The sequence below is a fragment of the Ornithorhynchus anatinus genome, chromosome 7, assembly GCF_004115215.2.
Source record: "Ornithorhynchus anatinus isolate Pmale09 chromosome 7, mOrnAna1.pri.v4, whole genome shotgun sequence".
In the NCBI taxonomy this organism is placed as follows: domain Eukaryota; kingdom Metazoa; phylum Chordata; class Mammalia; order Monotremata; family Ornithorhynchidae; genus Ornithorhynchus; species Ornithorhynchus anatinus.
In genome coordinates, this window is record NC_041734.1 from 57564518 (window position 1) to 57592428 (window position 27911).

At 41.6% G+C, this 27911-nt stretch overlaps 1 protein-coding gene across 1 annotated transcript; it reads right to left on the reverse strand.

The window, feature by feature from the left end:
- Positions 1–1809: 1809 nt before the first annotated feature.
- On the reverse strand, positions 1810–27911 carry RAP1A (RAP1A, member of RAS oncogene family). Its single transcript, XM_029069093.1, has 7 exons — positions 27828–27911; positions 22642–22710; positions 20236–20292; positions 18299–18439; positions 8958–9101; positions 4959–5074; positions 1810–2515 (listed from the first exon to the last, which is right to left on the reverse strand). Exons 1-6 carry the CDS (start codon positions 27882–27884, stop codon positions 4988–4990), a joined length of 555 nt encoding a protein of 184 aa, XP_028924926.1. The 5' UTR covers positions 27885–27911; the 3' UTR covers positions 1810–2515; positions 4959–4987.

Here is a 27911-nt window from a genome sequence, read left to right on the forward strand (position 1 = left end):
CATTTTAGGCAGACACCACCATTCTTGGTTCTGGTCCTTTTGAGGCTGTCCCCCTCCCCCTTCAACAGGAGACACTAGTAGCCTTGGAAGACAGGACCAAATGTTCTTCCTTAAAACAGTTACAGCCAGATCTCTTCAACACCTTCCAAAATGTTTGCTGAAAGGAATTGCGTTGACATCATCAGTGGAACAGGCCGCTGCCTGGAGGCACTCAATTTTATTAAATGACTGCGTTTTTTTCTAATCTGGAAGACAGCTCAACACTGACCACAAAGTTTATTAACAAGTCTTAAAAAATATTTACTAGTTTACAGGAAAAAAATTAGTCTGTTCATATTTTTATACCTGAAAACAAAAATACCCGGAAGATTAATTTTAGTCCCATACAAAATATCTCCAGAATCCCTCAAAATGTTACTCTGGGAGGGCTGTTTCCTAGATTCTCCCTTCTTTCCTTCACCTAATGACTGGTGCATATGTGGGTCACTGAAAAGAAGGAGTTAAGGAACTGAAATTCATTAAAAATTGACAAGGGGAAAGCTCAGCTTCTAAATATATTTTGCAATGCTCTTGTTCAAATGTTCTCAGGCTAGTCAGGGAAACCACATTCTCCAGTCAATTCTGTTTTAGCCAGGCTTATTTCAGTTCTGGAAAATTTTAGCTATTTTCCAAAGACAACTTCTGTACCTGGATGTCAATAAAGTTGCAACTAGATCCCTGAGTAATGTCTTCTCTATTATAGGACTGAACTCCTACCTAATAATAATTGTGGCATTTTTTAAGTGGTTAATATGTGCTAAGCACTGTTCCAAACACCAGGGCAAATACAAGATAATCAGGTTGGACACCACCTCTGTCCCATATGGAACTCAGAGTCTAAGGGAAAGGGAAAACAGGAAATGGGGGCACAGAGAAGTTAAGGGACTTATCCAAGTTCACACAGCAGAGAAGTGAAGGAGCTGGGTGTAGAACCCAGGTCCTCTGACTCTCAGGGTCAGCTGTTTCTGCCAGGGCATGCTGCTCTCTTGGACTCATTTCATCATTTGGGATGGAAGTCCCAAGGTTTCCTGAATGTAGTCACCTCCTTGCCATTAAGCCATAAACTTCTACTAAATGGAAGTTATTGGGAAGAACAGCAAAAGGCCGCTTAAAGGTGAATTTACAACTGAGCAATCTCTTCAAAACTACTCCTCTAGTTCAGTGCCTTTTGCCTAATGAGAAACTGCCCCAAGCAGCATCCAGGAAGACTCCTGGAGGCCAGAGGCCCCCTGCTCTCTCCATCCTCCTTCCATGTTTCCCTCAGGCCTTCAAGAAAAATCAGCTCTTGAATCTCAACACTTACTAGTCTGCAACTTTGGAGAGGTTCCACTTAAATCTTTATCGCTGGCCTTCTCCCAACATTTAAAAAATGGTAAAGCAAGGACTTCCTCAGTGAAATGCAAGCTTGTGTCTCATTAAAGATCTTAGTAAAAGTCAAATCCTGATACAGTAATAAACTAAAATTTTCTTTACATATAAAAATAATGTACAGGAGGATTTTTCAGCAGAATACAGTCTTTGAGATCAAACATATAAAACCATTAAAGTAGCCTGACATATTTTACCGCAGAGTAGGATTAAACAAACCTAAAATTGAGAACTTGGATTCATTTTTTTAAAAATATAAACAACCATACACTAGGGTTTTGAAATAAAAGTTTTCTGCAGGTCCTGGGAAAGGAGGGGATATTACTGCATTCAAAACTCTATGGGTTGATTAAAAGGAGAACCCTCCAACTTGTAAATAGTAACAAAAACACACAAACCAAATGAAAATGTACTAAAATTTAATCATTCATAAAAGCTGTAATTTAATCTGTGACAGTAAAACACAAGAAGCAATATTAGAGTTGGTTTAGTATATTATATATTTTAGCTTTGTAAGCTATAGAAATCAGTTATCCCAGTTTTTTTCCTATAAAAGACCCATTTTTCCAAAGCATTATGCACAAACATTTTTAATTAGAATATAATGGCAGAATGATATTCCATAACTTTTAAATATAAAATGAAGTCAATGACTCAAAAAGTTATTTGTTGCAGTGAGTTGGGAGAGAAAAACCCATATTCTCTATCTATATTACTATAGATATAATGGTTCAGCTTTTTAGTGCTTGGTGTGGGGGAATTATGATAAAAAGGTCAATATGAAATCATTTAATTATAGTAGCAATATCTAACATTTGAAATGCATCCATGCTCTTTTGTATAATCATATTAGAGTCAAGTATATTTATTTTCACATCTGTTATAACTGCTATTGCAAAGGAGAAATACTACTGTCTTATTTTCCAAGAGATATACACAGAGCAATTTTTTTTTTCCCCAGGGAACTTGTGCAAACCATTATAAGATCTAAATTCTTCACATAATATATAAAACAGGAGAAGCCTCTTCGGATATGTTGTTAATTTATTTTTTGAAGTCTGGAATGCTGGCACTTTCCAATTAGGCAACAGTTCTTCATTCCTGTAATCTAGAATTTAAAAGAATAATGAAAAATTAATCTCAGTATACTGGCCCAGCTGATAATTTTGATGGGATTCCCCACTAGAGGGCTAAAGATGCTTGGGAAAAAACCCAAAATGCTTTAAAATAGATGGAGTGAGATACAAGTGGGCTTTAAAAAATTTCCTTCCTTCGCAAAGTTTCTTCATATACTCAAATGATGACGTGAGAATTCACAGCAGAGAAGTCTACAACCGCAAAGCTTGATCTCACTGAAGATTTGTTCATGTTTTATATCACATCAGATATGTACACTTGCAGAAGAATTTCCAGGGTTTAATATATCTTGATGCAGATTTTTCGAAGAAGAAATACTTCTTTCACTGAAAAGTTATTACTCGGCCTGTGCAGAAGCGTTTCTTGGAAAGTCCTGGTACTCCAAATGTCGAGGTAATAGGTTCTTTTAACAAGGTTCTGGATCACCAGCGAAAGCCACTTTTCAGAGAGAGCTGGTCTCCTTTTTAACTGAGGAGAGAATCTCTATCACCAAAACCAGAAGGAATGTTCCTCTACCCTTCAAAGGAGTCTTTTCGGTGTGGATTGTGAAGCACTTCAGAGAGGCCATTAATCAGTTACTGCAAAGTGCATTGCAAATAATGAGCTTTTCAAATGCCAACAGACCAATTACTTAATGTTTACTGAGTGCCCACAGTGAGCAGGGCTCTGCAGAGAATATTCAGAATAATTACCAAAGCTTAAAAGGTAACTGTCGGTGGCCTGATCTTTCAGAGCAAAAGAATGTCATAGAGGGAGGAGGGGGAAAGGGAAGACAAGTTGCTCTCCTAAAGCCCTGTGCTCAAGCCAGGTTTCTCAACTCACACAAGTAAACCAACGACCCTGTTGCATTGGAGTCACCTCAGCGCTTAGGGCAGCGCACTGCATACAGTAAGCACTCAATAAATACCACTGATTGACTGGGCAATTAACTCTTACCAGGGTGCTCCCATTCATAAAAATAAAAATTAAAAATAAAAATTGATACTCCTGCTGCTCATCATGAATGACCAGTAGATAGCATTCCTCTAACTAAAGTTAAGAGAGGAAGTGATATTTACTGGGATCTTAGTCTGAAACCTCAAACTTGCTGAGATAATGGCACCCACCACGTGGAAGCTTAAATCCATAGCCAAAGGAGACGACGCCCAAAAACTGAGGTCAACGTGTTCCTCCTCCCTTTTAAAGAAGAGGAAAAAGCCTCAAATCACATTTGACTCTCCTACTTTCTGACCAGCAGATCAGTCCTGGAAGAAAAGTCCACCAGATTGTCCATGGGACCCATTAAAACTCCCATCAAGGATGGGCTCAACCAAAGCACTGACTTGCCTACACAGTTCGCGAAATGAGTCCCATCGCCCAGTTGGGGATGGTAAATGATTTCCTTTTGGAGATGTGGTCACTGCTTCATTTTAATATTTAATTTTGTATCTTCAAGAGATAAATTGAACTCAATGGCTTAAATGAATTGCACTGCTGAAAAGGGAGTAACTTACTCCTCTCATTGCTGGGGTCAGATCCAGAACTTCATTAAAAACTCCCAATACAGTAATACAAGACCACGCCCTCCAGAGTCAAATCCATTTAGAGCGAAGTGGGGGTTAAGTAAAACCACCCGGGGAAATACAAAAGCAGCATGTCCCAGTTGACTGAGCACTCTAAATCCGGCCCCCAAAATATCCCTATTAAGCCTTCCTGACATTGCTCAAAAGGTACCTAAAATCACCCACTGTTCAGAGATTTTGAAAGGGTGATAAAGACCTGACAGCAAACACTTTGCTTAAGACTGAAACTGTTGGTGGCCAAGAGACCTCGATGAAAGAGCAAGTGAGGGTTTTAAAGCGCAGATGTGCTACCTGGTCACTCACATCATCACAACCGTGCAAAGAAGTGACACTGGCCTCACTGAGCTTCCTTCCTTAATGGTTCAAAACCGACTGCGAGTTAAGTCAGCTTCTGAGAAACAGGCTGCCTCTGTCATTTTCAGAGTACTTTATAACCACCACTGACTCAAATCCGAAGAATTACTTATAGTTCAGGCCCAACGATGTTTTGGGTGAGTTGCTGTTTCACTGTGACTTAGCTGGATTCCTTTCCTGTCTTCCATAGCAGTAAGAGACTGCCCTGTGACCCAGAGGTGGCGTCAATGATCTCACAATTATTGCAGGCCCCCTCCCAGCCCCAGGGCACTTATGTATGTATCTGTAATTTCTTTCTTACTATTAATGTCTGTCTCGCCCTCTAGACGGTAAACTCACTGTTATATTGTACTCTCCCAAGGGCTTAGTACAGTGCTCTGCACAAAGTAAGCGCTCAATAAATATGATTAACTGACCGACTGAACTTTGGGAACAATGTAATCTGGGGGAAAGAGAATGGCTCAGATGCTGACACACATTTACTTTATTCACTCTTACCTGGCTCAGAGCTGCTGCTGGCTGTGGGTCTAAAGCAGCAGACATGATTTCTTTTTAGGCTTCTTTTTTTCCACTGGTGTTTTCCTATTTATCTGTCTGACCAAATCATAAAATATCTATAGAAAAACACCAAGAGGAGTATTCAGTTGCATGAACATTTAGAGGTTTCGTCTAAAAAGAACAATAATGAATTCCTTTCCCCATTAACATTCCATCTAGTTGACTATCTTCGGTCAAAGCTGCTTCTCTCTAGTAAGTCAGTAGATGGTCAGGATATCCATAGAGGTGTAAGGGAACAGAGAGGCATAGCTAATTAATTTTACATAAGAGACACTATGTTTTCAGATTATCGATATCAACTGAAGACAAAAAAGGAAAATAAAAATTCATTAGATGTTAAAGTAAATTAATTCTTCTGGGTTTCAAGAATCCTTATGATTTCTATTAATGTACTCACACTCAAGTAGCACTTTTAACTTGAACTAAACCCAAGGAGATTCCAACTCCAGCCTAATTTTCAGGAATTTCTGGCTGGGGACCAGACCTGGGTCTTCTGACTGGCTGACCCTGAAGCTTTTTGCACCTCAGAGTCCTCAGGTGCCCTGGAAGGAATGCCGAATTGACAGGCAGAGAGATCCAAAACTACCTTGGGGAAATTCAGATGGTTTTTGGGACCCATGGATTAAAAATAGGACATTAAAGAGAGGCAAAAGCAGCATCACAGTTTTCTTAGAAATGGACATCTTAAAGATTTAACTCAACTACCTAGATCTTAAAGCATATATGAACTATGGAGCCTTGCCAAAGGAGTATAAAACTTGGAGCAATCTGACCCCTCCCCTTTATCACCTTTACCCCACCCTCTCTCAAAAAATACATTAGCAACTGGCATACACTGTCATTGTCGCCCAAGAAATGCTATTTGTAAGGACTAAATTAGCTGAGCAAAAAATGGAAAGTATAAATGCTGATTGACCTTTCCCAATGTCACAAAAAAGAGTGATCCATCACACTTTTTTCTCCCCAATTCTCAGAGCACCATATTTTTCTTCCAAGCTCATAGCTTTGAGGCAATTATCCAAGAAAATAATTTACAACCAGGACAAGGCAGGCTTCCCAACTATTTTAATAATGTCCAAGAAGTGCCTTATCCACCTCTTGGAATCCATCCTGGACACCAGAAATGAAGCCATGAATTTGGAAAATGATACAGTGTATGGAAGAGGATAACTGAGAACTCTTTTCACCCAAAATGGAAAGGCGGTTCCCATTTAGAAATGCAAATTCCATTTTAATTTTTGCCAGATTTATCATTTCTCCATAAAGGACAGAAAGACAACAATATTTTTGGAGATTTCAGCTACTAAAACCAAGGCTTTCCTTTGGAAAACCCACTTCACTATTTATCGCTTTCAACTAAGAGCAATCCCATGGAGTTTTGGAGTGAGTGGTCTGGTGATGGAAGCATTTGGGTCCGTCTGTCACCCAGTTCCCTCTCAAAGCCTGAAAGGTCTACAGGAAATAATGAAGGGAACACAGAACTGAGTCATCTCAGAAGAACCCTCCTCTAATCTCAAATTGAGATAGCATGATTCCACTTATTCTGCAACATGGTGAAAACCTTCACTCCATTAAGTTCAAAGTAAGCGGATTTGCTCAAAAACCACCAACCAGCCCCTAGATGTTTCAGAGCAGTGCTATCAGGCACAACCTTAGCTGTAAGATGAAACCACGGAAGAATCCTCATGCAGTCCTCTTAATAGAGAATTACTGATTCTTCCACAGCCACCCAAAAGATAGGATGGAGGGAGAACTGGGATTGAGTGTTTGAGGAGGCGAAAGGGAGTTAGGTTCAGTTATATCACCTCCAGCATGGAGATGGTTCTAATGAACCCTGGCTCCCAGTCACCAAAGGGGACTGAAGAACCAAGGAGGAGGAGGGTGGGAAGGACAGCAAAAGGTGGGTGGGGAGGAAATGAATGTGTTATGTGAGGGAAGTGAGATTTATGGGGAGGGCTGAGTGAGGGAGCAAGATCCTGCCCATGTCTGCCATCTTCCCACACATTGCTCCGGCCACCTCTCTGCCTCTTCTCCCTTCTCTCCAACAATGTGACTGAATTATTGGGTCGAAGAAATATCAGACAGAGAAGCTTGAGGGGGGTAGCTAGGGACCACTGGGCCAAAAGGGCAACGGGATCTGGAGGGGTGGGATGTGCGTAGGTCATTCCCTTGTATGGAAAACCCTTGCCACTCAGTTCTGCCAAACAATGTTCCTCCCCTCTGAAAAAGCCACCTCCTTCAAAGAGACATTCCCTGATTAATTGCCCTCTCTTCTGGCCAGGCAATCCCATCAACCACCTTGGCACATATACATGTATAACCTGGATTTAATTTTTTATTATTCGTATAATTACAGTTGCAAATGTTTCATTTCGAGTGAAGGTGCTAAAAAAAGGAGACAATAGGGACAGGTTTCTAAGAACCAATAGGCCCAAAATCCCACTGGAAGCTCTCGGGTCTCGTCACAAACCGGGAATGAGGGAAGCTGGTAATGCAGCTCAAAAAGCCTTGGAAGCAATCATTCCCATGGAGCTGGCACCAAGCTCTTTTACCCTTTTAGTCATTTGGGTCTGCTTTTCTCCCCCGCAGGCTGCAAATTCCTTGAGGAAAGAGGTCACGTCTTTCATTTCTTTTGCATGTTCCCCAAACACTTTACACAGTGCGCAGTAGGAGCCCGATACATGTTGTTGATGATACAATTAAGTGGTGACCTCATTTTGTTAGAAAAAAAAAGTTTTAGGAATACAGTATGTGAAGGGCCTGGTTACAGAAGCCCTAGTGAAAAAGGAGAGCCTTTTTGCTCATCTGAAGACTGTAAGCTTGTTATGGTAAGGGAACATGTCTGCTAATTCTGTTGTACTGTACTCTCTCAAATGGCTAGGACAGTGCTCTGCACATAGTAGGCGCTCAATAAAGACCACTGATGACTGATTACAAAGCCTTCCCTTTCCTTTAATGTTTTGCAGACAACATATTGAACTGAACTCTGCGAGTACTTCTACCCTGAACTCTGTTCTCAGGGACTCTACACAGACTTAAAGTTGTCTAGGGCCTGAAAACCCACCCAGAAAGCTTCCAGTATGCAAACAAACTAGTTCAAATTGCAGACCCTAGGGGGGATGTGGGAGGAGACACCCTTGGGGTCAAGCACAAAGATGATCTGAGTGGCCCTTATAGTCACTCTAGGGCAATTATGAATAGGTCACATTCTAAAAAAATGTTAGCCTGGAGCATGTAGGTTTCCAAAGCAGTTCAAGACTTCACTGCGGGCTTAAATGAGCCTTTACAGGAGAAAAGCATGTCAGGTCTTAAATCTCTTTTTTAAAGATCTAGAAAAAAAATATTCTAATCATCACTGCTTTCAAAATTATGACCAGAAAATGACAATTCCCCAACCCAAATGTTAAAAACAATTTAGGAATCTTTGGCAACATGAATCAGGGTAATAGCTATAAATCAAGGAAATCCTAAACAGCCAAGGTAAAATAAACACAATATGACATGGCTGTTTATTGCAATTTAAATCTGAACAGGACAGTTCTCATAGTAGTAATATGTTATTTAGAAAATAAATAGGATGTTCACAAAAAGCAGAGTTTAAATTTAACAGCTTCTCCTAACTTTAAATGATAGACTGAATTCGTAACATGCACTTTCCTCATTCTAGAGCTATGACTTCTGAGGTCTTCCTATGGGTAGATTGGGAGAGCCAAGTGGGACAGGGACTGTTATCTAACCTGATCCTCAGAACAGTGCTTATTACTTAGTAACAAATACCAAAATAATAATTAAAGTAGTATATGAACAGCCACAGTTAACGTCATTTAGAGTGATATGTCAGAAATGTATTTCTATAAATGTATTTCTACTTTGCTAGCACATTCTTCGAGTAAAGCAGAAAACAATCATTTAAGGTAGAGCCCAGAGGCTAGAGGTTACCTCATTGACGTTGATCTTTGATTTTGCAGAAGATTCTAAAAAGGCACAGTTACACCACTGTCTCGCTAAGTTCTGACCCTGTTCTTTGCCAACTACTCGCTCATCTTCCAGGTCGCATTTATTGCCGACCAAAATCATTGGAACCTGGAGAAAAAGAAAGGCAGGGTGAGGTAGCCCAACATTGAAGGTTACTTACTTTGACACCAGAAATTTCACAAAATCAAACCAGACCACATAATCAGATTTTCATTAAGGAACTCAAAATAAAAAGGCACTAGCTTGTCCATATGTTCCCAAAAGTAGAAATCCGGAAAAACAAATGTTAGGTCTGTTAACATGATAACACAAGAAAATCCCACCATGAGATAGATAAAATCTACAAATAACAAATGATTAAACCTTCATGAAAAACCAAAAAACACACAGAAATCTCAGACTAGAAGCTCCTTGTGGGCATGTATCAGGTTTTCTACTTCTACTGTGCTCTACAGAGTGCATGGTACAGTGCTTTGCACACAGTAGGCATCCAATAACTACTTCTGCTTGGAAGAGTCTTATGGAAAGTTCTCTTAGTATTGTCAACAAATGCTCATCTCTAACTGCAGCTCATATATGCTTTCACATGATCTATGGATAAGGGGAAGAGCAGACATACACAGGGGAAATTTTCAGTAGCCTCTTTATGTTATTGGCCATCCACATTAAATCACAAATAGACTTTTTAAAAGTTCATGTGCTCTTTAGATTTGTTGGCCAATGGAAACTCAGGGAAAAAAAAGCTCTAAGTTCCTAGTGTAAAAACACTATCATAATGAACAGCGTGAGCGAGTGGAAAAAGCACGGGCCTGGTAGTCACAGGACCTGGGTTCTAATTCCAGTTCTGCCACTTGCCTGCTGTGTGATCTTGGCCAAATCACTTAGTTTCTCTGTGCCAAATCACTTAGTTTCTCTGTGCCTCATATTCTTCATCTGCAAAATGGGGATTCAATGTCTGTTCCTCTTTCTAATTAGACTGTATGCTCCATGTGGGTGGGGCAAGGACTGCCTCCAACCTGATTAACTTGTATCTATCCCAGTGCTTCGAACTGTGCTTGATACATGGTAAGTGCCTAATGAGTAACATAGTAATAATGATGATAATAATGCTAAAAAACCTACACACCCTTTGAATATACAAGACTGGGTTTCAGATAATTATCACCTCTAAACATACTTTAAACAGAATAAAACTTTAAGCAACCTTTATGTACTTAGGAAAGTTCAAAACAGGGTAGTATGTGAAACAGTTCAGACCTAAGTGCTATTAAAAGAACTCTGTCACTAGGGTTTTGAGATTTAATCTCCAAATTGAGATCGACAAAGGTGATTAAAAATACATCTAAGAAAAGGTTCCAAAGGCTAAGAATTTTAAGCCTTAAAATGAAACACGACTTACTCATTTTTCCAAGGGGGTGGGTAAAGGGACAATCTGATCTCTTATAGAGAAGCATCGTGGCCTAGTGGAAAGAGCATGGGCCTGGGAGTCAGAGGACCTTGGTTCTAATCCCAGATATGTCACGTGCCTGCTGTGTGACCTGGGGCAAGTCGTAGTGGATAGAGTATGGGCCTAGGAGTCAGAGGACCTGGGTTCTAATTCCGGCTCTGCCATTTGTCTGCGGTGTGACCTTGGGCAAGTTACTTCACTTCTCTGTGCTTCAGTTTCCTCATCTGTAAAATGGGTGTGAAAACTGAGTTCCATGACGGACATGGACTACGCCCACCCTAATTATTTTTTTACCCCAGTGCTTAGTACAGTGCCTGGCACATAGTACGTACTTAACAAATACAATTTAAAAATACATTAAACTTCCCTGTGCTTCAGTTTCCTCACCTGTAAAATGGGGATTCAATCCTACTTCCTCCTACCTAAGATTGTGAGGCCCATGTGGGAAGAGGACTGGGGCCAACCTGATTAATTTGTATCTATCCCAGTGCTTAGAACAGTGCTTGGCACATAGTAAGTGCTTAATAAGTATAACTATTAATATTATTATTATTCTAAGAATACTTATAAATAAGTTTTATTTCTTAGACCCTTTCTACAACATGTTCACTAGTCAACTTGTAGTTTTTCCCAACCTGCATTTCTAACTTGGAAAATTCTACAATGGCCAACAAGTTTAGAAGCATTAAGAAATTTTTTTCTTCTTAGGTGTTTTACCAAGAGATCTAGCAAAAGACAAATATCCATGTATCCATAAATCAATGGTACTGATTGAGCACTTAATGTGGGCAGAGCATGGTCCTAAGTGCTTGGGGGACTATAATATAATACACTTGGATAGGTATATTTCCTGCCCAGAAGGAGCTTAGAGTCCAAGGGGAGACAGGCATTAATATAAATTATGGATATGTGTTGTGCGGCTGAGGGTGGAGTGAATATCAAGTGCTTAAAGGATATAGATTCAAGTGCATGGGTGATGCAGAAGGAAAAGGAAGTAGGGAAAAAGAGGGCTTAATTGGGAAAGGAATCTTGGAGGAGCTGTGATTTTAATAAGGCTTTGAAGGTGGACAGAGTGGAAATCTGTCATATATGGAGGGGGAAAGAGTTCCAATCCAGAGGGAGGATTCATTCAATAGTATTTATTGAGCGCTTACTATGTGCAGAGCACTGTACTAAGCGCTTGGGATGAACAAGTCGGCAACAGATAGAGACAGTCCCTGCCGTCTGACGGGCTTACAGTCTAATCAGGGGAGACGGACAGACAAGAACAATGGCAATAAACAGCGTCAAGGGGAAGAACATCTCGGAAAAACAATGGCAACTAAATAGAATCGAGGCGATGTACAATTCATTAACAAAATAAATAAGGTAACGAAAATATATACAGTTGAGCGGATGAGTACAGTGCTGTGGGGATGGGAAGGGAGAGGTGGAGGAGCAGAGGGAAAAGGGGAAAATGAGGCTTTAGCTGCGGAGAGGTAAAGGGGGGATGGCAGAGGGAGTAGAGGGGAAAGAGGAGCTCAGTCTGGGAACGCCTCTTGGAGGAGGTGATTTTTAAGTAGGGTTTTGAAGAGGGAAAGAGAATCAGTTTGGCGGAGGTGAGGATGTAGGCAAGGGGTCAACAGCGGCTGCTACCACGTTAATCCAAGCACTTATTCTATCCCGCTTTGATTAATAATAATAATAATAATGTTGGTATTTGTTAAGCGCTTACTATGTGCCGAGCACTGTTCTAAGCGCTGGGGTAGACATAGGGGAATCAGGTTGTCCCACGTGGGGCTCACAGTCTTAATCCCCATTTTACAGATGAGGGAACTGAGGCACAGAGAAGTTAAGTGACTTGCCCAAAGTCACACAGCCGACAAGTGGCAGAGCTGGGATTCGAACTCATGAGCCCTGACTCCAAAGCCCAATTAGCCTCCTTGTTGACCTCCCAGCCTGTCTCTCCCCACTCCACTCCACATTTCATTCACTCAATCATATTTATTGAGAGCTTACTGTGTACAGAGCACTGTACTAAGCGCTTGGAAAGTACAATTTGGCAATAGAGACAATCCCTACCCAACAATGGGCTCACAGTCTAGAAGGGGCAAACAGACAACAAAACAAGTAAATAGGCAACTTCACTTTTGCTGCCTGGACCATTTTTCTAAAAAATGCTCAGTCCTGGTTTCTCCACTCCTCAAGAACCTCCAGTGATTGCCCATCTACCTCAGCATCAAACCCCCTTACCATAGATTTTAAAGCACTCGATCACCTTGCCCCCTCCTACCTCACCTTGCTACTCTACTACAACCCAGCCCTCACACTTCACTCTCTAATGCTAACCTAGTCACGGTACCTCGATCTCGTCTCTCTCCCCGTGGCGACCTCTCACCCATGTCTTGCCTCTAGGCCTGTAATGCCTTCCTCTTTATATCCGACAGACGATTACTTTCCCCATCTTACTGTAGGCACATCTCCTCTAAGATGGCTTCCCTGATTAAGCCCTCACTCCTCCTTTCCCATTCCCTACTGCGTCATCCTGATTTGCTCCCTTTATTCACCCCTCCCTCAGCCCCATGGCACTTACGTACTTATCCATAAATTAATTTATTTATACTAATATTTATCTCCCCCTCTAGACTGTGAGCCCACTTCTGGTAGGGAATGTGACTACCAACTCTGTTGTATTGTACTCTCCCAAGCGCTTAGTACAAGAGCTGTGCATGCAGTACGTGCTCAATAAATACGATTGTTTAAGTTGACAGAGTAGCAAAGCTTGCGGGCTGGGCTGCAGTAGGAAATCAGTGAAATAAAATGGGGAGAGGGGATGTTCAAGCTGATTGAGTGCCTTAAAGCCGATGGTAAGGAGCTGATGTTTGAGATGTGGAGGTAGATGGGCAACCACTGGAGGTTTTTGAGGAGTGGGAAGTTGTGGGCTGAACTTTTTTTTTTTAATGACCTGAACAGTAGATTGAAGTATGGACTGGAGTGGCGAGAGAGAAGAAGCAGGGAGGTCAGCAAGGAGTCAAGGCAGGATATAAGTGTTTAGATCAGCACAGTATCATCAAATAAGAAAGGCAAATTATCTCAGTCACTAAATCAATGTAGACAACTTATCTGCCAAGCATTTCAGAAATGGTTCCTGGAAATCACTATCATGAAAAAGGTGCTCTTCAGACAGAAGAATGTAAATTTCTGTGATTTACAGGTATATGTCTGACACTCCTGCTCTAGCCACTGTTAAATGTAGCAGGGAGACCAACTTAATCACTAGGCTATTTTTCCATTCTGTTTAAGCAGACCAGACTTGGAGACAAAAAACCCATGAAATTTATTTAATGAGGGAACGAGAGTGCCTCTATATATCACACTGTATACATAAATGGAATGGGGTCGGTGGCATCTAGAGTTTGCCTCGACATGCAATGTATGTGGGACAAATCACCCGCAGCAAGAAGGGGGCAGTGATTCCTGATAGCCTCTTCTTTCCTGCTCTTGCCACTGCTGATTTACTTCCAGCTGCTCACGGTGAGGAGGTGAGTGCTCTGAAGAACCTAGGAGGAAGTTAAGGCTCAGTGGCCAGGCCAAATCAGAAGAGAAAGCCATTCTCACAGCTGCGGTCACTGCCAGCTCCCCCAAGTGTGAGTCTCCATGAGAAGTCCCGGAAAAAGCATCACGGGTGTAGCGGGGGCAGGTGAAAGTGCAGCCGCTGGGGTAACGGGCTGATTTCTATTTTTAACTGCTGCTCGGCTCCACCATTAAGGTGTCAGCTAGCCTCAGTGTTTCTAAGTGTGAATGTTACAAAGAGTATGTGTGTATGTGCTTTTGTGTAGTGGGGGACACGCACGGGTGGTGGAAAATGTGGAAGGGTATGTACCATTCTATGTGTTTTGGGGGAGGAGGTTTCACCAAGAGTGAGTGAGACAGCTGTGGGCGCCACTGAGTGCTGTCCATTACTTTACTACTACTTTAGTCGTACATCAGCAAGAGTCACCATGGAAGGTGCTGCCCGGCTCATCTTCCTGCAGAAACGATCTGGGCATGTCACTCCCCTTCTTAAACACCTCCAGTGGTTGCCTATCAACCTCTGCTCCAAACAAAAACTCCTCACTCTAGGCTTCGAGGCTCTACATCACCTTGCCCCTTCCTACCTCTCCTCCCTTCTCTCTTTCTACCTCCCACCCCGCACGCTCCACTCCTCTGCCGCCCACCTCCTCACCGTCCCTCGGTCTCGCCCATCCCGCCGTCGACCCCCGGGCCACGTCCTCCCGCGCTCCCGGAACGCCCTCCCTCCTCACCTCCGCCAAACTGATTCTCTTCCCCTCTTCAAAACCCTACTTAAAACTCACCTCCTCCAAGAGGCCTTCCCAGACTGAGCTTCTCTTCTCCCTCTACCGCCCCCCCTTTACCTCTCCGCAGCTTAACCCTCTTTTCCCCCCATTTCCCTCTGCTCCTCCCCCTCTCCCTTCCCATCCCCTCAGCACCGTACTCGTCCGCTCAACTGTATATATTTTCATTACCCTATTTATTTTGTTAATGAAATGTACATCGCCTCGATTCTATTTAGTTGCCATTGTTTTTATGAGATGTTCTTCCCCTTGACTCTATTTATTGCCATTGTTCTCGTCTGTCCGTCTCCCCCGATTAGACTGTAAGCCCGTCAAACGGCAGGGACTATCTGTTGCCGACTTGTTCATTCCAAGCGCTTAGTACAGTGCTCTGCACATAGTAAGCACTCAATAAATACTATTGAATGAATTGAATGAAAAGGTGCTCATGAACCGCTGGGTGACTGCACTGCTTTGACTCCAAGTTTCACTGCCTGTCCAGTCACTCTGGAGAATACCTGACGAGTGGGAGCCCAGCAAAAGGAAAAAACACAAACAAAACACCCAGTGTGGGTGGCCCCTATCTGTGTGTCAGAAAGTAACAGCTCTCTCTGGCTGGGGGAAAAAAGTGGATAGGGCAGCCTGGAAAGGGAGAGAGGGAGGGATGGGGAGAGAGAGAGAGAATGAAAAAGAGAGAACACCAAATAGAAGGGGGGGGGGGGGGGACACAAAGAGTGTGACAGAGAGCGTGCAACAAAGAGAGTGAGAGAGAAAGCATCAGACAACGCCAGGTTGCAACAGAGTGGCAGAGAGTGTGCCAGAGAGAGAAACAGCATAGCCTAGTGAATACAGCACAGTTTTGGTAGTCAGAAGGACCTGGGTTCTAATTCTGTCTCCACCACATGTCTGCTGCTGAGCTTGGGCAAGTCACTTCACTTTTCTGTGCCTCAGTTATCTCATCTGTAAAATGAGGATTGAGACTGTGAGCCCCAAGTGGGACAGGGACTGTGTCCAACCCGCCTGTATCCATCTCTGCACTTAGAATAGTGCCTGGCACATAGTAAGCACTAAACAAATACCACCATTATTATTATGAGAGAGAGCAAGAGACTGGCCTGGTAGAGGGAGGAAAGCAGAAGGCTCCTCTCTTAGGCATTTGATAAATTTCAAGAGAAAAAAATATTTGCTCTCTGCCCTCTCTCTCTTTCCACTACACTCCAATATTGGACTTCCCACTGTAGGTAGCAGAAAGGGGATCCCGTTTTTTTTTTTTCTCTCGGTCAGTACTTCTTCAGCCTTTTGACATAGCCTTAATGGCTTTTTAGCCTTTCCTTCTAGTTCCAGAGGCCTTCCCCGACTAACTCATTTACCCTATTCCCTTTCCCTTCTGCATAACCCTTGCACTTGGATTTATAACCTTTATTCACCTCACCCTCATTTCCACAAGCCTTATGTAGATATCTGTCGTTTATTTTAATGTTGGTCTCCCCGCTAGACCGTAAACTCCTTCTGGGCAGGAACGTGCCTACCAACTCTGTTGTACTGTTCCCTCCCAGGCCCTTAGTATAGTGCTCCACACACAGTAAACACTCAATAAATGCAACTGACTGATTTTACCCACTTTGCTGAATTTCCAACAAGTTGGGGGAGGGGGTGGGGTGTAATCTTCTGATTTGCAAGACTGTCATTTAGAATTTATTTAGTCTGTTAAGAGGATGGATGCCTCCAGGGGATAGTTACAAATGACAAAATATTCTGGAGTGGGAGTACGACCATATGTAAATATGAATTTCCACCTAAACACATTTTAGTCATATCAGATAGCTATCAGATCACCTCCGCATCAAACAGAAACTCCTCACCATTGGCTTTAAAGCACTTAATCACCTTTCTTCCTCCTACCTCACCTCACTACTCGCCTACTACAACCCAGCCTGCGCACTTTGTTACTCTAATGCTAACCTTCTCACTGTATCTTGATCTCATCTATCTTGTCGCGGACCTCTCGCCCACATCCTGCCTAAGGAATGCCCTTCCTCCTGATATCTCACAGATAATTGCTCTCCCACATTTTAAAGCCTTATTGGCTTTAAATCTCCTTCATTCTCCTTCATATCTCCTTCATTCATTCAACAGTATTTACTGAGCGCTTACTATGTGCAGAGCACTGTACTAAGCGCTTGGAACGTACAATTCGGCAAAAGACAGAGTCAATCCCTACCCAATAACGGGCTCACAGCCTAAACAAGGGAGACAGCAAAGCAAAACAGAACTAAAGGGACTTCCCAGTGAGAGTTTTGGAGTCAGCCTAGCCCCATTCCCTAGAGGTAACAGAGGGCCAGGCGGCTGTCTTCCCAAGCTCGCCCATTCAAAATATGGCAAGTCCACCCTGGGACTGCAAGAAGCCTTCCCTGACTAAGCCCTCCTCTCCTCTTCTCCCACTTTCTTCTGAGCCACTCTTACTTGCTCCTCCATTCATCCTCCCTCCCATCCCCACAGCACACATGTATATATCTGTATATATCTGTAATTATTTATATTAATGTCTGTCTCCCCCTCTAAACTTTGTGAGCTCATTGTGGGCAGGAATGTGTCTGTTATTTTGTACTCTCCCAAGTGCTTAGTACAGTGCTTTGTACACAGTAAGCACTCAATAAATACGACTGAAGGAATGAATGAATACACACAAAGAATATTTTACCATTCAGTAACTTAAGGAATACTGTATCACTTTGCACAGAATACTCCATCACTTTATATTCATTAATCAAAAGTAATTGAGCACTTACTATGTGCAGAACACTGTACTAAGCACTTGGAAGAGTACAATACAAAAGAATTAGCAGGCCCATTCCCTGCCCATAACAAGCTTATATTAATACAAGACTGGAAGCCACTTGCAAAATTAACCAAGGGAAAGAATAAAATTATTCTATAATTTAAGGTTAGTTGCAAGTCAGGCAATAAATCTCCAGATGCAAACAAAACGAAAGGCGAAAGAACTGAACAGATGCATGATGCTCTTATTACTTACTACAGACAATTCAAACAGAACTGTGAAATAAAAAAACCATGCTTAACTGGATTTTTCTGCCTGTACATATTTCTGGACAGGAACTGTTCTGTAGCAAGGGCAAAGACAAACTTAAGAAAACCTAGTCTACACTTTCACCTGAGTTATGCTACCCACATCTAGTCACCTGCCATCACTTCTGATGGGAGACTTGCCTATCATCATTCATAAATGTGCTTGTTTTACTCCCAAAGATCAGTGAGCATATGTCATAGCCAAGGTCAGTTTTCATACTTCAGAATATACAAATATGACAATCAGGAAATTTCAATATATGCCAAAAAGAGTTAAATCCCAAAATAATCTAGAGAGAGAAAAATAAGGATGAGTTCCTTAAGAATTTTTCTAGAGGAACACCACACCACTATGCCCCATTCAGAAACACTATCATAACCACCTTCAGAGAAACAGATTTGCTTATTGGCTATGGAAAAATGTTGGTGCTCTCCCCCCAAAGAAAACATTTACTTACATCTTCCGTGTCCTTAACCCGTAAAATCTGTTCCCTCAGGTCCTGTAAGTCATTAAACGTGGACTGAGCTGTAATAGAATATACTAGTGCAAACCCTTGACCATTCTTCATATACAGATCTCTCATTGCTGTAAATTGCTCCTACAATCAGAAAAAGAAACACCAAGCCAATTAATCTTTTGAAAAAAGGATTTATGGAAAATTCAGAAGAATCATTTTAATTAAAATGGCATCACAATGAACTTCTCCAACATAATTCTTTCACCATAGGGAAAATTAAACCCAACAGTATGAGGTTTTGGACCTTGACCAAATGAGGAAAGTACCCCCTCTACCTTCTCTCCTCTCTTACCACGGGACAGGAAATAACAAGAAGTAGAAACACAATAAGTTAAACTGGAATTAGGTATCTTCTATAATAACACAAGCAAAATATTGGCTGGTTATCACAGACATCTGTGCATGCATCTGGGTTTCGGACCTATCAACATCTGTCTTACTACTTCTTGGAAGAGAGCTGGAAGCGGGGGGAGGGAGGAAAAGACGGAGGGAGGGAGGAAGGGAGAAAGGGAAGAAAGAAGGGAGAGAGAGAGAGAGAGAGAGAGAGAGATATCTTGGAAAGCTTCGGAAAGGAAGCACAGAGGGACTGGAGAGAGACCCAGAAACCTAGTCTCGTACCTCAAGACCATGATTCTCAACTATCACCCTTTCTCCTAACTCTCCCCGTAAGCTCTCCTGAGTTGGCTCTCTTTGCTTCCCCCACTGCTCTCATGGAAATTCCCCCACCACTTCACTTTGTAATGAGCTATAATCTTATTAAAATACTTTATTTTGAGGTATTGCCAATAGAATAAACTCGGTAAAAATATGGTGTGAAAAATATTGTGTCCAGGCGGTTAATTTTACTATCATCTACCAAATATTTTATGATACCGATTAAAAGTAGCATGGCTCAGTGGAAAGAGCACGGGCTTTGGAGTCAGAGGTCATGGGTTCGAATCCCAGCTCGGCCACTTGTCAGCTGTGTGACTTTGGGCAAGTCACTTAACTTCTCGGTGCCTCAGTTACCTCATCTGTAAAATGGGGATTAAGACTGTGAGCTCCAAGTGGGACAACCTGATTCCCCTGTGTCTACCCCAGCGCTTAGAACAGTGCTCGGCACATAGCGCTTAATAAATATCAACATTGTTATTATTATTATTAAAATCAAATCACTTACACAACCAGTGAATGTATTCACTTGACAAATAACTGCAGGCCTATAGTGCAGGGACTGAAACTTCCTAGATCTCATCTTGGGATCACTTCTGCTTTTAATCAGAACACCAAGCATATTTGAAAAAGATAGGGGTGGGGGAGGGGAAGGGGAGGTGGCGAGAGGAAGAGAATGTGATTGATGTCAAACATAGCTCAAAGCCCATTGGTGGATGACTAAACAAAGGAGTCAAATGTCCTCAATTTCTCGATATCTCTGTCCAAGTTTGAACCCAATCTGATATTAGGGGTATTCTCTAACATTAAGAGATTTGTACTAAAGTTTGCTTGACGAAATAGTAGTAGCCCCAAGCCAGGTTTCGGTTTAAAGAATCACGCCTCATTTTGAATTCTGAATTTTAAATAATGAAATGACCATTTATGAAGAACTGGCCAGATGAAACTGCAGCATTTAACCCCTCAAGAAATGGAAAAGAAAAGCGGAACACACACACACACACACACACACACACACACCCCCCCCCCCACGTGGCTGAGGACAATCAACAATCACATGAGGGTTGGGGAAATTTCTGAGGACTTTACAAGTCCTAAATTCAGGAATAAATTTCTAATCATAAAGACAATTTTATATAAAGAACACGATTTTTCTAATGACCAAATTAACTTAACATGCAAACTCCCTTAATTCCACCTCTATGATAGAAAAAAAAAATCCTTACTGTCCCTGCTGTGTCAAGGATTTCAAGCATACACTGTTGGCAATCTACTTCGACTTGCTGGAAAAAAAAGAGAAAAAAATGAAACAGCAATATTACAACGTTCCATCTCATCCTCCACCCACTTCTCTGCCCGAAGTATTTTAATTTGAACCTTATTAATGACTCAAAAGCTTTATGTCAGTGCATTGGTTCCATTTGTCCCAAAATTGAAAACGATGAATTCAGTTCTCCTAGTGTCTAACTAGGAACTGGAGAAATCTCACTAAATAAATTTAGGTTCATTCTGTTGGCAAAGTCAGGATTGGCATTTTAAAGACTGGGTGGATAAACACCCACATTCCCGATGGTGTTTTCAACAGTGTCCTTTGAGAATTGCAAGCTAAGCAGGATGATTCAGATCTTTATTTTTAAGTAGTGCTTCCCATTCACAAAATTTCCCAAACCTGGGGAAATGCAACAGAATATTTAATGAATTTGAATAACTCAAAATCACTGATGCTAGCCAAATTTGAGAAGCCATGGGGAAGGAAGTTCTCAGAGAGGTGGAAGTAGAACAGGATTTTCATTCAGAAGGCTTACGCAAATTGGGACAGGGTATCTCAGTCATTCAGCTTTTTAATCTTTTCATATTTTTGAAAAATACATTTCTTTCTGAAGGAAACTGAAAAAAAGATGGACGGGGGGTTGGCGGGAAGGAGCAGGTTACTCCTAAGACACAGACACAAGATGGGAGGGAAACCAGCAATTATCAGTTCTATGTTCTCTCCCAAGCACTGCTGGTGCAAGCAGCCTTCTGAAGGTGGAAAAAATAGGGAGAGATAAAGGAAGAGGAAACATTTCCCCAAACTCGGGAAGTTTCCAATTTCTGATGTCTGGACATTTGAGGTTGCATTGTCTTTACAGCAAAGTGTATAAAAGTATTTGTACAAGACATGGATTGTGCCAGACTCAAATATTTTGTATCTCTCCCAGTACTTAGCATGATGCTTGGTACCTCAGAGCTCACAAATTCCATGAATAAATGGAAATATTTGATGCAGAGTGGCTGTCAACTGGAATTTGGAATCTTTGCTCTTTCAATGTTACTTGCTTTAACAGTAATACTAATAATCATGTTATTTGTTAGACTCTTTCCATGTGCTAAACACTGTTCTAAGCGATGGAGTAGATACGGGACAATCAGAGTACACACAGCCCCTGTCCCTCATGGGGCTGAAAGTCTAAGGGGGAGGGAGAACAGGTACTTAATCATTTTTACAGATGTGGAAACCGAAGCACAGAAAAGTGACTTGCCCTCGGTCACACAGCAGGGATATGGCAGAGCCGGGATTAGAATCTAGGTCCCATGACTACCAGTTCTGTGCTCTTTGCTCTAGGCCAGGCTGCTTCTCATATTCTAATATTCTGACAGGGGTTTACACTCAGCAGAAGTTACAGCATCCTGAAGCCCAGTCAAATGAGTTGGTCTTGAAGCCATACATTTCATTAATGCAAAAGGGACATCAAGCTTTAGCACCTTATTCTCACTAGATTCACTTGCAATGGACATGTACTTATACGTCCCACTGGATGACCAGGGAAATTGAAGGACAAAGACTGCTTTAAACAGGATAACCATGGATTCAAACCCACTGCTCTCTGTGGTGTCAAAGGGACACCAAAACCTCCTTTCAGTCCAATTAAAGAGAATCATAAAAAGCCAATTTTGCTGCCATTTGATTATTTCATAATTGTTATACTTAACACCAAACATTTAAAAACTGTGCCAAAGCATTAAATGATGATATTTATTAAGAGCTTACTATGTGTCAAGCGTGGTTCTAAGTATTGGCCTATATACAAGTTAACCAGGTTGGACACAATCTGTGTCTAAGTAGGAGGAAGGAAAGGTACTGAATCCCCATTTTACAGTTGAGGAAATTGAGGCACAGAGAAGTTGAGTCATCTGCCCAAGGTCACAAAGGAGGTAACTGGCAGAGCTGGGATTAGAACCCAAGTACTCTAACTCCGAGGCCCATGCTTTTTCCACTAGGCTACGTTAATTCTCGGTCAAAAAGTTGAAAGCCAGATCTATTTCTTGACCAGTGTCTTGTCATTTTTAAATGTGTATTTCCTTTAGCTTCCAGGTTGATCAGTCCACTCAAAATTTACTAAAATTTATCAACCCATAAATCAGCACTGTTCATTCATGAGCTAGTTCTATGAATTTATGAAGTATCTGGACCATTCACCAGAATGTATTTCCTTTTGCATCACCTAAAATCTTCCTGAAACATGCTGTAAAATGGCACTGAGATTCAAAACACACATTGCTAATTTGTAAGTCTGTGACCCAAGATAGCAATTTATTCACAAATCACAAGGAAAAGAAACCTCAAAATGCTTGAGAGCTAATTCACATTTTACCTTTCTGTATGAGTCTTCTATTGTAGGGTCATATTTTTCAACAAAAATTCCCTGAACGAATTGTACTGTCTGGAAAGGAAGGAGAGAAAAGTTTAAAATTATAGAAAAAAATTCATAAAATAAATATTACTTAAAAATTAGAAATGTCCCCCAGTTAGACAGATCTACACTGTGTTTTTTTTTAAAAAATTTTTGTTTTCATTAACACAATGTAGGCAGTAAGCTCCTTGTGGGCAGGGAACATATCTACCAACTCTGTTTTTCTTTACTCTCCCAAGTTCTTAACACAATACTCTGCACACAGTAAGTGCTCATTAATTTCCATTGTAGAAAACCTCATATAATTCTACCCTTGTCATGTTCAGAAATAATTTTCAATATTACTCCGACTCTAAAACAATAGCATTTTTCATCCCACAATGTCAAAGCAATTTATAGTCAGTAAAATCAAAGCACACAATGGCTACCAATCCCATAAAAAGTATCTTGAATAGCATATTTTATAAGTAACAATCTCTTTTTCTGGTTCTCTCAAATCTTGGCCAACTTTATCTTTTGACAGACTCAAACAAAGCAAAGACTGAACAGAAGATATATTATTTCCAATGAAGTAAAACAAGGATAAAAGGGAGTGGTGAAATTTCTTTTCTCATCTTCTAGGAAAGGAAGATGGGAAGGGAGCTGTGCACTCCTGCTTAGAGGCAGGGGGTTGCAAGAGATTCACTTTGAAAGCCCTGCCTAGGTCTAGGGCTCTACTGTTTCTGACTAGTTACTCTGAACAGGAATATCACAGACAGACTAGACATAGACTGAAAATTCCAATCAGTTCCTTTACAAACAACTTAATTTCCTACCCGCACCACTCAGTTCATTATTTTGACTTTGGAAAACAAAACATTACTAACATGCCCTGATTAAGAGTCTCTGAAATGCTATAATTTAAAATAATAATAATAATGGTTTTTGTTAAGTGCTTACTATGCGTCAGGCACTGTACTAAGTGCTGGAGTACAAGCAAATCGGGTTGGACACAGTCCCTGTCCCACATGGGCTCACAGACTCAATCCCCATTTTACAGACGAGGAAACTGAGGCCCAGAGAAGTGAAGTGACTTGCCCAAGGTCACACAGCAGACAAGTGGTGGAGACAGAATTAGAACCCACAACCTTCTGACTCCCGGGCCCGGGCTCTATCCACTATGCCATTTTGCTTCTCTAAAAGAGACTTCCTCAATCAGCATTCCCCCTCCTGCTTAACTTTGCTCCTCTCACGCTATAACCCAGGCTGCACACTATGCTGACTTAATCTCATCTATCTCGCCACCAACTCCTTGCCCACATCCTCCCTCTGGCCTGGAACTCCCTCCCTCTTCACATACGACAGACCTCCACTCTACCCACTTTCAAAGTCCACCAACTCCTTCCCCACATTGTCCCTCTGGCTTGAAACTCCCTTCATATATGACAGACTTCCATTCTATCCACCATCAAAGTTCTTCTATAATCACATCTCCTCCAAGAGATTTTTCCCGATTAAGCCTTCATTTCCCTTATTTATTTTTCTCTGCGTCATCTATACATTTGGATCTTTACCCCTAAAGTGCTTGATTTTCATCCCAACCTCAGCCCCACCATATTTATGTACATAACCTTATATTCTCCTTTTTCCTTATCAGGAATTTATTTTAATGTCTGTCTTTAGACTGTAAGTTCCTTGTGGGCAGGGATTGTGTCTTTTTACCTACCAACTTAATTATATTGTAATCCTCCAAGCGCTTAGTTCAGTAGTCTTGCAAACTGCACGTGCTCAATAAATACCACTGATTGATCGATTCCTAATTAGTGAAGAAATCTTATTTTCAACATTAAAGAAATGCCATTCCAAACTGCATGATCAAAATGATAAACATCTTTTCATAATAACAATTTTTCATATTTCCCAAATTACTTTTCATAAACAACTTCCCTCTCCAAACTACTTCAGCAAGTTGTCTACACTCATAGTCTCCACTTCCTCTCCTCCAATTCTCTCCTTTACCCCCTCCATACTGGCTTCCTCCCCCTTCACTTCAATTGTATTTATTGAGTGCTTACTGTGTGCAGAGCACTGTACTAAGTGCTTGGAAGAATACTATAAAACAGACACATTCCCTGCCCACAACGTCTACTTCATCCTAATCCTCCTTGACCTCTCAGCTGCTTTCAACATCCCCTTCTGGAAACATCCAACCTTGGATTCACTAATACTGTCCTTTCCTAGTCATCCACCTAGCCCTCTCAGTCTCAGTCTCTTTCATGGGCTCCTCCTCTGCGTCCCACTCCCTAATTATGGGAGTCCCTCAAGGCTCAGTTCTGGGTCCCCTTCTATTCTTTATTTAAACACACTTCCTGGGAGAACTCATTCACCCTCATGGTTTTAACTTCCATATCTATGCAGATGACTCCCAAATGTATATTTCCAGCCCTGATCTTTCTCCTTCTCTGCAGTCTTGTATTTCCTTCTGCCTTCAGGACATCTCTGCTTGGATGTCCCATTACCTCAAGCTTAAGAATGTTAAAACAGAACTCTTCTTCTTCCCACTCACACCCTGTCCATCCCGTGACTTTGCCATCACTGTAGACAACACCATCATCCTGCCTGTCTCACAAGCCCATAACCTTGGCATTATCCTTAACTCTCTCATTCAAACCACATATTCAATCTGTCACCAAATCTTGTCGGTTCAACCTTCATAACATTGTTAAAATCTATCCTTTCCTCTCTATCCAAATGGCTACGCTGTCAATTCAAGCATTTATCCTGTCCTGCTTTGAATATTGCATCAGCCTTCTTACTGACCTCCCTGCCTCTTGTCTCTCCCCACTTCAGTCCATATTTCACTCTGCTCCCCAGATCATTTTCCTACAAAATAGTTCAGTCCATGTTTCTGCTCTCCTCAAGAACCTCCAGTGTTGCCCATCTACCCCTGCAACAAACAGAAACTCCTTATCATCAGCTTTAAAGCACTGAATCACCTTGACTTTGCCTACTTTACCTAACTGCTTTCCTACAACCCAGCCCACACAGTTTGCTCCTCTAATACCAAACTAGTCAATTTGCCTCCATCTCATCTATCTTGCCACTGATCCCTTGCCCACATCCTGCCTCTGGCCCAGGAACTCCCTCCCCCTTCATATCTGACAGATAATCATTTTCCCTACTTTCAAAGTCTTATTGAAAACATCTCCTCCAAGCGGCCTTCCCTGGCTAAGTCCTCATTTCCTTTTCTCCCACTCCCTTCTGTGTCATCCTTGCACTAGTATTTGCATCCTTAATTCACCCCATCCTCTACCCACACCACTTATGAATAAAACTGTAATTTACTAATTTATATTAATGTCTGTCTCCCCCTCTAGCTCCTGTTGGGCAAGCAATGTGTGCAAGGAATGTGTCTACCAACTCTATTGCATTGGATTCTCCCAAGTGCTTAGCACAGTGCTCTGCACCCAGTAGACGCTCAATAAATATGATTGACTGATGGGTTAAAGTGAAAAAGCTTCGATCTAGCCACTCCATTTGATGTAGAAAACTAGTCACTTGTTTAATAAGGCATCATGTTCACATTTCAGTACTTCATTTTCAATCTCCCCCTATTCTTTCACCAATGCAACTCCAACTAATGACTTTCATATTCCATAGTAGACATACATCACATCTTCTTCTATTATAGACTAAAGATGAAAAAGAAGCAACCATATTTCCATATGCTACGGAATACTTTATGATTATCATTCTAACACTAAAAAACATTCAGTAGTAGGGAAAGCTGTCCAAACTAAAAGTGGGAGGTTTCCACGTCCTCCTCCAGGCCCGCATCCCTCCCAAAGCTACCACCCACTCTTTCCTTTTCAGCTTCCTGCTTTACTCTGCAACACAAGGGTTTTCTGCAAGCTCACACACCACACAGGCACTAACGTTCTGAGAAATAAATCATGTGGGCACAGTGTAGTGACAAACACCCACACTGCTGAAATATTGCTACAGGCTGCCTCATCTCCAAAAATAAAGGACAGCTACAGTTACGCATCAGGACTACCTGGCTTTTCAAATCACACATATGATCCTATTTTATACTGCACACGACAAGAACATCAATGTCATTTCCAGATCAAACTAATGATTTATCCAGACCAGTATTCTGTCTCCATCTGAGGGAACTAGGCTGCCCAGGAGAGATATGGAATTGTTGCTCTCAGCCATCCATCTCCAAGGTTACAGATGGACATTTTTAAATTTTTCCCTCTGTTAATCTTTCTTAGACCTATTATGCACACCTCTTTAACCCCTCTCCAGTTTAAACATCCTTTTACTCCCAAATCCTTCATTTTGTTTCTAATAATCCACAACATATCTTTCTCAGTTGAAGTAATCAAAATTCTTCTGGAACCTACTGTTAGTTTGTCCAAACAACTTGCTGGGATATCAAATTCCATATGCTTGCCACTCCACGATATGACAATGACCTACTTCTTCCTGTATCCACTCCCTAACTCCCAAAATGGCATTTTCCCAGTTTTCTTATCAGAATCCTACATGTTATCATTTTCAAAGGAGTATGGAAAAAACAGTACTCATTTCCAGTTCACCTCAGAGAACAGTTTATCTTTTTAGGACTTCCCCAAAGTTCTCCATTTTCTTAACTTTTCAATAATCATTACAATAAGGAGGCCCATTAAATATCGGAGGAGGGTGAAGGTTGAGGAAGCTGTGCTTATTGTAGGCAGGGAACGTGTCTACCACCTCTGTTGTACTGTACTCTTCCAAGCAATTAGTACAGACTGCTGTACACAGTAAATATTACTAATGGTAAAGAAGGCTAGTGCATTGGAAAAGGAGAGGCAGGAGAGCTGGACAAACAAATCTTGCCAGCCTCCTCCTGGCTGAAGCTGGCTCTGTTGTCTGCCTCTTGACAGCTACTGGGGTCTCTGGAAACCAGATGCTCATTAGTCAAAAGCTCTGGAAGCCTGTGCAGGAGTTTCTGAGAATTTACCATCCTCCTTGATGAGCTAAGTACAGATTAAAAATAGAAAATTCCTCAACCTGGCTGTTTTCACCTGGCTTTCAGATTTCAGAGACCATCTACATCAAAGTGATGGTGCAACAGCCAGTCATTGCCAGTGCTACAGTCACGTGATGGATGGACTCACCAGAGCAGACTTCCCCACGCCTCCTGAACCAAGGACCACTAGCTTGTATTCACGCATGATGTGAGCGATTCAAATACTGATGAT

Excerpts from the sequence above, each read along its gene's own strand:
- RAP1A (XM_029069093.1), bottom strand. The coding sequence starts at position 27,884 with ATGCGTGAATACAAGCTAGTGGTCCTTGGTTCAGGAGGCGTGGGGAAG. Across the intron at positions 18,440-20,235 it reads TCCTTGACACAGCAGGGACA|GAGCAATTTACAGCAATGAG; the intron begins GTAAGGATTTTT and ends TTCTGATTGTAG. Across the intron at positions 5,075-8,957 it reads CAAAGATCAACGTCAATGAG|ATATTTTATGATTTGGTCAG; the intron begins GTAACCTCTAGC and ends GTTTTTCTATAG.